The 11441-nt window shown below is 32.3% G+C and overlaps 1 protein-coding gene across 6 annotated transcripts; it reads left to right on the top strand.

The window, feature by feature from the left end:
• The first annotated feature begins 4687 nt into the window (after positions 1 to 4687).
• Positions 4688 to 11109, top strand: LOC140873884 (uncharacterized). Of its 6 annotated transcripts, none has more exons than XM_073277166.1 (5): positions 4688 to 4854; positions 4963 to 5022; positions 6114 to 6184; positions 6296 to 6827; positions 7014 to 11109. In XM_073277166.1, exons 4-5 carry the CDS (start codon positions 6737 to 6739, stop codon positions 10844 to 10846), a joined length of 3924 nt encoding a protein of 1307 aa, XP_073133267.1. In that variant the 5' UTR covers positions 4688 to 4854; positions 4963 to 5022; positions 6114 to 6184; positions 6296 to 6736; the 3' UTR covers positions 10847 to 11109. The 6 variants fall into 6 exon arrangements, with proteins under 6 accessions (XP_073133267.1, XP_073133266.1, XP_073133265.1 ...); XM_073277165.1 differs by having other exon boundaries at positions 6301 to 6827; XM_073277164.1 differs by having other exon boundaries at positions 6589 to 6827.
• Positions 11110 to 11441: the final 332 nt, after the last annotated feature.

Here is an 11441-nt window from a genome sequence, read left to right on the forward strand (position 1 = left end):
TTATCTGTCAGTACAGTACAAAATACACCAACAAAATTGTTCACTTTATTCTCATTTTCCTTAGTCCTTCTCGAAATACTATTGCAGAGCAACAACTTGGTGCCTAATGCGGCCTCTGGGTACTAGCTTTCACCTCAGATCCTACTCGTTTTTGAACAATTTCTAAATAAAAAAATAAAACAGTATGCCATAAGTAATGAAAAAGCAGCATAATTTAATAGATTTCATCGGATTATCATGCACGGATTCAAAATCAGCATAATTCAAACAAAAATCAGCACGTGTCGAAAAAATATCATTAGAGTTTCAATAAAAAAAAGAAATATTTGAGGAAAAAACTCCCATAAATAGAAGAAACCAACATATGCCGAAGAGAATTCGGCACAAATTGAACGAACAAGCGCAAAAACAAATAAAAATGTGACAAATATTTTATTAAATGATTTTGATTCTAATTTCAGAATATAATACACTGTTTCATGGAAAATCAAACTTTTTTCATCTCCTTCATTAAATAAGAGCTCATATTCAATGGCGCAAACCCCCAATTTGATTCAAAAATCACAATCACATTCGTCAAACACCAATCAACTAAAATGCAAATCACTGATCCAATGAGCAATGCGACAACCAATATAGCAGTAGCCATAAAACACACACCATCTTAGTCGATTTCAAACAAAAATAACAAGAACCCATTAAAAATTGGAGCAATAATAACAGTTAGAATAAAGGAAAAAAGGGGAAAAATCGGCTTCATGAAGAAAAATAAAGGTAAGATTTGTGTGTGTTTTTACCTAATAACAGATTACTCCCGACTCCCTTTTGTTGTCCGTGGATTTCTTGGTGGGTGCAGACGTCGCTATAGACCACGTTTTCTAGACTTCAGGTTGAACAATGGGGAAAAAATAAAACAGGAGAAAAACTTTAACGAATGGGAAGAGATGAAAATCGGTGGATATGGAATGAGCTTTCCGACGGATAGAAATCGGATGAGTGAAGCGATAAAATTGGGGGAGAAGTGTAGCTAGGCTTCACGAGAGAATGAGAACTGGGGAATGAAATTTCCGACGGGATAGAAATCGGAGGAGAGAAGAGATGAAATTGGGGGAGAGCCGGGGCTTCTTCACGTGTAATGGGCCGGGTGCGTCCCTCTGCCTCTGGCCCATCTGGCCTCAGCTCTGGGGCCCGCGACCATACTCATGATCTTCTCTCCACCTGTAAAGGAGAGTTTTTGCCCTCACCAGGATTCAAACTTAGACTACCAGATATATATCCAAATAAGTGCTTTTTCCAAAATGTCAACTGTTCTCAAACGGACTCTTTATCAAATTGTGCTCAAGTTCGACCATACACAGTGTGGTGCCTATAGATTTTGTATAATATATAATCTATTATCTATTACTACTATAAAAATATAAATAGTGTGCAAAATTTTTGCATTGTGTATTTACTGCATTGTTCAAAAAAAATAAATGATTGATATTAATTGCATGTGCATATGTGGAAAAATAGTGTAAATTTTAGGGACAATTTTGGATATTGAATTTTTGAAAATCAATGTGTTGCTTAGTCATTTAATTGGTGCATTTATTTAATGGTTTCCATCTCATAAATATATTATTTAAAAAAAAACAGAAAACACAAAAAATTTCCACTATCTTTTTTTTCTTATAGACTATTTTGGAATTTACTAAATGTATAATTCTTATTTTTATTAATTATGAGTATTATTGTATTATAATTTTTTATCTTGAAGAAAAATGTAAAAGCATGAGGTAAATTAAGTTAGTTCTTTTCAACCTCTAAAAATAAGTGATTATGGATATATATATATATAGATAATGAATTATATATAAATTGTAAAAAATATAACATGAAGAAATTTAAAATTCACATATTTTTTGTACTATCACAATAAAAATAACCAATCTTTTAAAATATTTTTTTATGCAACACAATATTAATACTTCTACAAAATTAAAGTTGTAGTTAATATAATATATGGATAGAGAACATCACAATAAATGTTATGAAGAATAAGTTTCATAATTTAATATATTAATAAAAACATGCTATATTAATTAGAAAGAAAAAACAATTAATATAATATTTTTTGTGAACTCATTAATTAAGCACAAGATTGTAATTGGTTTTTCAAGTATCATATTGCACTTATAAATTTAACCTCATATATTATTACAATATAAGTGCAATAAAGGAATTAATAATTATTTTCTTTCTTTTTATTGTCATATAGTTTCTATATTATTAAAAAAATACAATGTGTCAATTCATCTCTTATTTAATTATAAACATAAAAAAAAATTATACTATTCATCTAAATTTTAATTTTTTAAATGAATTATTATTATTTTTATTAATTATGAGTATTACTAATGATGATATACATTTTGAATTAATAGATAATGAATTACATATAAATTGTAAAAAAATTGTTATACATAAATTTCATATGTTACATTATGATTTTTTTTTTTCATTTCATTTGTGTATTTCCAATATTCCAATATAAATTTTTGTAATAATATTCAATTAATAAAATAAATTATTGTAACCGACAAATAATATAGTAACAAATCTTGCAAAATAAATAAATGCTTATAGTAAATATTATATAGCATTTTGAAAAATTCTCAAATATTTAAAGTAAATTAAAAAATTAAAAAATTAAATATTTGTTCCAAATTTTATATCAATAAAAAACTTGCAAAATAAATAAATTATTCTTGTAAAAATTATATGATATCTTAAAAAAATTTCAAAATATTTCTGCTATAAGAGTATAAATGTAGGGGTAAAGTTTTTTCATTGTCTATATACATGTTTACCTTTATTCTATATAAATAAGATATTAATTAGAGTTATATAAGTAAAATTACATAAAAGAAAGGGACAAATATGAAAAAATGAATTAAAAAATTGGGTGCAATAATTTCTCACATATAAGTTACATTTGAATATGGAGTCTATTAACTCTAAAAAAAAAAAAACAAACAAACAAAGGAGTTTATATAATTCTATAAATTCTACTTAATTTACTCACTTCTTATTAATTGTGTCAAACAAAAATTGTTATACATAAATTTCATATATTATAGTATGACTTTTTTTTTTTTTCATTTCATCTATGTATTTCCAATATTCCAATAAAAATTCTTGAAATAATATTCAATAAATAGATTATTGTAACCAACATATAATATAATAAAAAATATTGTAAAATAAATAAATGCTTATAGTAAATATTATATAGAATTTTAACAAATTCTCATAAAATTTTTAAAGTAAATAGATAAAAATCCAAAAATCCAAGATTTATTTCAATAATTTACATATATCAAAGTATTATTCGTAAATACATGATTTTTGTTCAATCTTTTTACTAAGTAACGTTTAATGATAATTAATAATTTTATTTTCTACCATTTGAATTTTTTATACCGAGTAAATAAATATTTTTGTATGACACTATTAATAAGAAAGAAGTAAAGTAGAAGTTATATAATTAAATAAACTCTTTTTTAGAGTTAATAGACTTCATTCAAATGGAACTTATATGTGATAAATTATTACACCCAATTGTTTTATTCATTTAATCATTTTTCCATATATGTCTCTTTCTTTTATGTAATTTTATTTATATAACCCTAATTAATATTTCATTTATATAGAATAAAAGGTAAATATGTATATAAACAATGTAAAAACTTCTTCCCTACATTTATACTTTCATAGCAGAAATTTTGAAATTTTTTAAAGTTATTATATAATTTTACAATAATAATTTATTTATTTTGTAAGACTTTTTATTAATATACAAAATAAATGTATTTAAAATACTTATTTTATTATTGTATATTAAGTTATTAACATTATATATATAATATGATTAGAGTTTGAAAATTTAAAATAAGTAAAGTAATAAATTTACATTACAACAAAATTAGCAGCTTAGAAAATTTTAGTTATTGTGTTATTTGTTAATTGTAAATGCTAACTCTATATATTATTATTTCTAAATATTAATTATTACAATTATATTGTATGTTTTGATTTCGCATTCGTTTTGGCCGTTTAATATTGAGTAAATGTTTTATAATATCTTTTTTAACCTCTTTATATTTTTATTTATATATCTTTTTTTATTCAATGTGCTAAATGTTTTTCTAAGGTATCTGATTTTTTGGTTTATGATATATTCATGTTTTTAAGTTATATATAAATTCCTGAGTCAATAGTTTTTATCTAAATTAAATAGTGAAGTAAATAAATATTAGAAATACATAATATGTTTTACAAAATTTATAAAATATTAATTACTATATATTTTATTATTAGTATCATTTTTAGTTCAATCATATAACTAACCGGTTATAAAAATAAGTGATAGTATTTTACTGATGTAAATAAAAGGCCACGATGAAGAATAACCAGAGCAATAATTGCGTCATAATTTTGCCAGAGTGGGGATTACCTGTATGCATGAATTTTACAAGTGGCCTCGATCCGTAAATAAATAGCCATGAAAGGGCACCAAAACCAAACAAGCCTCCAAAGATTCCATTCTCTTAAAATTGAAAATAAAAAACAAAAAAAAAATTGAAGCGCTACAATTGGTGTGGGGGTCGCTGTGTAAGCCAGACAAAACCACTCTGCATTTACGCCTTTTATTTTGAATATTCTTTCAATTTTCATCGCATATTTTGAAAAACAATAATCCCACACCACACTTGCCTTTCTCTCTCTCGAACAAGTTTGGCGTTTTCTCTGCCGCTGCTGTGCTGTGCTGTGCTGTGTTGGAGGACTGAATTTGCCAGCTTTGATTCTCAGGTGATTGATTGGTTGATCGCTGATGTTTTTGAATTCATCTCGGAACTCAATTTCACTTCTCGCTCTTTAGCTTTTGGATTGATTCTTTTCACTTTTGATGATGTCCAGTTATGATCTCTGCGCTGGGGGATTTGAATTGTGCGCTCTGATTGTGGCGGGATTTACGAGGTTTGATTGCTGGAATTTTTTATCAACTGTTGTTTTTGCCATTTTTTTAGCTTGTGTGCTAAGCTGATGTTAAGAATTGATGTAGAAATTAGCTTAACTGTGCTCTGGTTTGATTTTTTTTTTTTTATTTATGCTATTCAATCATGATCTCTCAACTTCTAATATAAGATTAGAATTGTCCTCTATGATTTTTTGAGAAACTCTGCCAATTGAAAAACAACACCCAGTTTTCTTAATTTCAACGAGATTTTCGTGTTTACTGCTTGCTAGATTTGTCAAGAAGTTTTGTCTCTATTCTTGCTATCCTAATTTGCTATTTTTATTGTTATGAAATCTTATTAATTTAAATGGTTCGAATAATTTTGGCAGCTAATTATGCGTTTTCCTTTATTTTAATTTGTCTCCATCTTTTGTTTCCTCGATTCCTCTTGATGTTCTAGTTAAGTAAATCTTTTTAATTGATTTTCAAACAAGGATCTGTGTTTAAAATAAAAAAAGAGTTGTTTTTCAATTGACAGATATTAAAATAAAAACTTTTGGACAGATATTAAAACATAAGTAAATAAAGGTTATAGTTTTTTTTTATATGTATAATTTATATTTATTAAAAATCAAATGCCGACAAGATGAGAATTTCATTAATAAGATTATCAAAAGAAGAAAAATCCTAATAGAGTCACTTTCTTCGAATTAAACGAACGAAAAGGAGAGCATTACGCGCTGTTTACATTATTGTTTACACATATTTAAAGAGCAACTTAATTAGCTGGTCCTTTCTTTGACTAGGGACAAACTTGTGATTTCGAATTTTTTTCTAAGTATTGATCCATCTGACTTTTTGGGTGTCAAATTTGGCTATTTCCAGGATTTATGTAAAATTGAGACATTTATTGAAAAAATAGAAAAAAAAAAAACTTGTTTGCTCAACAGTTCTTTCTTATTTATATATATTTTTTTTTGCGCCAATCGTCGTCCATCCAGCATTTTGATTTAATAGTGTTTTAGCTTCATGTCATGAAAATGGTGGGCCCGATCTGTCGTATACTTAAATTACATAGCATGTTGACTCTGTCGTCACGCATATTTTCCAGCCCCACCCAAAGCGAGTTGAGAACAAGGTTCACTGGCCGGCTTCTATATCATCGCCTGAAGAGGAGCGAAGGTTTCATAATTCATTTTATTCTTTTTCGTGATGGGCATTAAATGATTAAAATTCCTGTCCGATCTTTGAGGCTTTGACTGTCTGGGCTTCGTGTATTTTTTTCCTTGCCAGCACAGACTGCTTATAATCCTATTGTCAATGGATAACTAAATCTAAACCCCTGAATTACCGCAATTTATATGAAGAAGAGTTTCTTGGCGGTGGTCTGATTCGTTCTCTCCTCGGCAAAATCATGAATGGATGACTAGGGAGGGGGTGACATTTTTTTTTTTTTGATCTTTTGAGAGCCATCCCATTACCATTATTGGCCCTTGGGCAAATTTGCTATCTATGTGATTATGCCTTTCAAATCCTTCATACAATGCATCAGTGCTTCAAATAATTGCTATATTTCCCTGTTTTAGATTTGCACTGATCGTACTTTTTACGCGGGAAGCGCTGACCCAACCAGATATCGTCAGTCATTTTTGGGCTCTAGGTTCCTTCTCTCCAAGATGAAGATTGCCTTGTGATTGAGAAGCTAGACCATTTGCAGAGAAACAAAAAGAAAAAATGCCTAGGCGTCGCTGGCGGGAGTCATTTAAATCCTTCTTTGGTAGTTTTGATACGGAAAAAGATGAGGAGCTTAAAGAAAGCAAATCAGGTAATGGTTTTTAGCTATAATTTTCCCATGTAGATCAAACTACAAGGAAAGTTGAATGCATAATGCCATCAACATTTTGTTTCAAGAATTGCAGTTGTTTCCAACTTTATATTTACTCCATTCACTTACAAAGCTAAAGATTAGGTGAAGCTCAATTCTTTTTAAAAAAAAGCCTCATGACTGCAGAAATTGACAGCAAAGTCCAGAAGATTTTTAATCTTCTCCAAGGCGATGGTAGTGCTCAGAGCGAACCACTTACTTATTTGATGGAGGATTTCAACAATAATTACCAGTCTCTTTATGCTCGTTATGTTCATCTTACTGATGCGTTGAGAAAGAAAGCACAGAGCAAACATGGGAAGGACAGTTCCTCATCCAGCTCAGATTCCTCAGACTCGGATGATTCACCACGGAAAAAGAGCATAAAAAATGGTGAAGTGGAGAATAAATTGGAGGATGCTGCCAGCGTCGAGCAAGAACTTGAAATGGCACTTTCTGAGGTTGCTGACTTGAAGAGAAAGCTGGCAGTCACTATTGATGAAAAGGAGGCATTATCTCTGGAATACCAGAGGGCTTTGAGCAAAACGCAAGAAGCAGAGAAGATTGTAACAGATTTAAATGCTGAGGCTGAAAATTGGAATAATGAGAAATCAATTCTTTTGACTGAAAAGGCCGACCTCAATGAAGAACTCGAGAGTGACCAGAAACTAATTGCTGAACTGAACCATAAACTTGAAGAGATGAAGAGCACCAGAGAAAGCTTACTCACTGAGAAAGATGCTGCTATAAAAAATGTCGAAGAAGAGAAGAAAGAGGCTGAAAACTTGAGAATCTCTCATGGTCAGTTACAAACTGAGAAAGAGACCCTACAAGTGGAACTAGAGGGCGTGAAGGAAGAATTATCTGTGTTAAAAGAGAAATTGGAATCAGCAGAAAATGAAGTTTCTGGGCTAAGTCAGGCATACGAGGCTTCCAAAGAGGAGAATACAACTCTTTCCTCAAAAATTTTACAACTTGAAGATGAAGTAAAACAGGCTGAAATCAGAATTGAAGCGATTTCCACTGAATCAAGCCAATCGAGTGAAAAATGGAACAGTGAGAAATCTAACCTGTTGAGCGAGAAGTCTGATCTCAATATGGAACTGGAGAGTGTCCAAAAGCTACTAGCTGAACTGAACCAGAAATTGGATGAGGCAAATCGAGAGAAAGATAGTTTAATTGTCGATAAAGATGCCGCCGTCATCAACATTGAAGAACATAGGAGAACAGCTGATGAATTGAGGACCATTCACGGTCAGTTAGGACAAGAGAAAGACTCCCTACACCTGGAACTGGAAGCGGTGAAGGGGGAATTGTCTACTTTAAAGGAGGAACTGGAATCAGCAGAAAATGAATTTGCTCGGCTAAATCAGGCGCACAAGGCTGCCGAAGAGAAGAACTCAACACTTTCCTCAAAAAATTTTCAGCTTGAGGATGAGCTCAGACAGGCAGAAAACAAAATTCAAGATACTGTCTCTGAATCACACCAGTTATATGAAAAATTGGGTGTGAAAGAAAGAGAGCTTTCAAATCACCTAGAGACTCATGAAACTCACAAAGAGGAAACATCAACTCGCCTGAGGAATTTGGAACAGGAACTTGATCTGTCGCATTCTGAGAGAAGAGAAATGGAGAATCTGAAAGGTGATGAACTTTCTGCATTGGTGAAAAAGCTTGAGAATCAAGAGAGAGAATCATTAGATCAAATGAATGATCTAACCACACAGATCAACAGTATTCAAACCGAGATGGAATATTTAAAGATTCATAAAGGCAAGCTTGAAGATCAGATAGTGCATGAAGGTAATGAAGCTGCGGCTCGAGTAAAGGAATTGACAGATCAAGTCGATGCTAAGAAGATGGATCTGGAGTCTCTGCTCTATCAAAAAATGGAATCAGAGACACAGCTGGAGAAAAGAGTACAAGAAGTTTCTGAGTTTTTAATTCAGATTGAAAATCTGAAACAAGAGTTGGCTAACAAAAATTTGGAGCTAAAGACGAACATAGACGAAAAGGATACTCTTGCTTTACAGGTCGAGCATCTGGATCTTGAACTCAACACCACATGCAACCTTAAAACTGAACTGGAGGAACAGCTAAAACTCAAAAGTCAGGAATTTTCAGAATCCCAAATTCAGATAAAGAACTTGAATGAGGAATTGGAGAACAGTGCTGTGGAGCACCAGAAAGTAAAAGAAGAGAGAGAGAACCTTGTGTTGGAGGTGAAGCGAAAAGGTGAGAACCTCAGTCAGTTGCAAGAGGAAAAGTTAAATCTGGAAGCTAAAAGTTTAGAGATGGAGAGGGCATTAACTGAAAATGAGACTGAACTCTCCACTTTGCGGAAGAAATCTGAAGATGAAGAGAATGAAGCATCTGCTCAAATATCGGCATTGACTGCAGAAGTAAACAGTCTTCAAGAGCAATTGACGTCCATGACTGATCAGAAAAGTGACAGAGATCGTATTCTTGAGAAAAAGAGTTGTGAAATATCAGAATTCATGATTCAGATAGAAAAGCTGAAAGAAGGACTATCAAGCAAAACAGCAGATGGAGAAAGAATAAAGGAAGAGAAGGAAAGTCTAGTTGTACACATAAATGAATTACAACAGGAGCTAGAGGCTTTTCGTCACCAAAAAAGCGAACTTGAAGATCAAATAAGTAGTCAAATTGATGAAGGAAACCAGTTGAGGGAGGAGAAGGGAGTACTCGAGACCAAGATTTCTGAATTGGAAAAGAATGTAGTTGAGAAAGGAGATGAGGTAACTGCAATGCAGAAAAAACTGGAGGATGCACAGAATGAAGCATCTACCCAGATTGGTGCCTTGACAGAACAAGTCAACTCCTTACAGCAGCAGCTGGAATCACTGCATTCTGAGAAAAGCCAATTGGAAATGCAAATGGACAGAGCTAAGCAAGAGTATTCAGAAAGATTAACTCATGCTGAAAATCATAGTACTGAATTGGTGAACAAGATCGTTGAACATGAGAGAAATCTGCAAGAAAAGGAAGACTCCTTCATCAAGATGGGCGATGATCACCAGCAACTGCTAGTGCAGCTCCGAAGTCACGAGGGAAATCTCAAATCATCGGAGCAAAAGATTAAAGAGATAACAGAACAGTTCCATGAAGAAATTGATGCAAAAAATAACGAAATTACTCAACTGGAAGACACTATCGAAGATCTGAAGAGAGATCTGGAGATGAAAGTAGATGACATCAGTACATTGGTAGAGAATGTGCGAAATATTGAAGTTAAGCAGCGGTTAACGAGCCAGAAGCTCCGTATCACCGAACAGTTGTTAAGTGAGAATGAGCAGAGCCATTTGACCAAAGAAAAAAAACTTCAGGAAGAACAAAAATTACTTGAAGAGAAAGTAGCTAAACTGGCAGGGATAATTTCTGTTTATCGAGAAGCTCAAGCAAAAACTGTAGCAGGGATTTCAGATAAGGTAAATGGCACATTGACCGGTATTGATACATTTAGTGTCAAGTTTGAGGAGGACTATGGTCACTTAGAGACACGGATTTATGAAATCATGAGCGAGCTCAATGTTACAAGAAACTGGATCAAAGAAACTAATATCCAGAAAAATCAGCTAAGAATGGAAATTGCAAGTTTAGTTAAGCAAATAAAAGATGAGGAAGAACAAGAGTTGGTGTTGAAAGGAAAGATGGCCGAACTAGAGGCAAAATTGCAAAAAGATGAAGAGGAAAAAAATAGTTTGATTCAAACCCTGGAACACCATGAAGAGAAAACTGTAGAGCTCAAGAAAATAATATCAGAAAGGGATGGAACGATGGGAGAGTTGCAAAGAAAAATAAGTGAAAAAGACGAGGAAATCTCAGGCTTGATCGAGGAGAAAAGAGAGGCCATAAGACAGTTGTGTGTGTGGATTGATCACCACCGGAACCGCTATGATGATCTCAAAGGCATGATGACGAAAACAAGAGGCGGCTCAAGGAGGCAAATCGCTACTTAACACCAAGTGCACATCAACTCTCCTTCTGGTACGATTTGTTTCGACATGTATTTCTGAATTTGATTAGTTGCTGTATCCATTTGAGCCAGGGGTTAGTCCTGTTTAATTCTAGACAAATGTTTAGAATTAGAATCTGAATCTTCACTTCCAGTATAGGAACATTTTCCAGTTTGATCAGTTGTGTAATTATATCTATTCAAATTTTGGAGTGCTGCAGCTATTGCACTGTGGTTTTTATAGCAAATCTAGTGTGTGGATTTTTATTCTTGGCCAATTTATATTTCCATTCAAATGCTTTCTTCAATTGTTTCTAATGATGCTCCCCGATATTTTGTTACAGTGACACACATAGAAAAACGTTTGGCAGGAAATATTATATCGATCAATCTGTGTAGAAATGCCGTATTGCCTTATCGTGTGCTAAGGATTTACCCCCTGCGCTCCCTTAAGCTTCATACTAGTATAAATACAATTTATACTTCCAAAATTTTATGTAATAAGGAGACCCCTACAAGTATTTCCCATTCATTTCAAAATACCGTATCAAAAGAGATCGTCCTCAAAGACGTACCCAAGATTCGGAGACAGAAGAGCC

Source organism: Henckelia pumila, unplaced genomic scaffold (genome assembly GCF_033568475.1).
Source record: "Henckelia pumila isolate YLH828 unplaced genomic scaffold, ASM3356847v2 CTG_80:::fragment_3, whole genome shotgun sequence".
In the NCBI taxonomy this organism is placed as follows: domain Eukaryota; kingdom Viridiplantae; phylum Streptophyta; class Magnoliopsida; order Lamiales; family Gesneriaceae; genus Henckelia; species Henckelia pumila.

What these genes read in the sequence shown, in the direction of transcription:
- LOC140873884 (XM_073277163.1), top strand. Translation starts at nt 6,737, where the DNA reads ATGCCTAGGCGTCGCTGGCGGGAGTCATTTAAATCCTTCTTTGGTAGT. An exon ending in GCTTAAAGAAAGCAAATCAG is followed by an intron (nt 6,828 to 7,013) that starts GTAATGGTTTTT and finishes TCATGACTGCAG; the next exon opens with AAATTGACAGCAAAGTCCAG.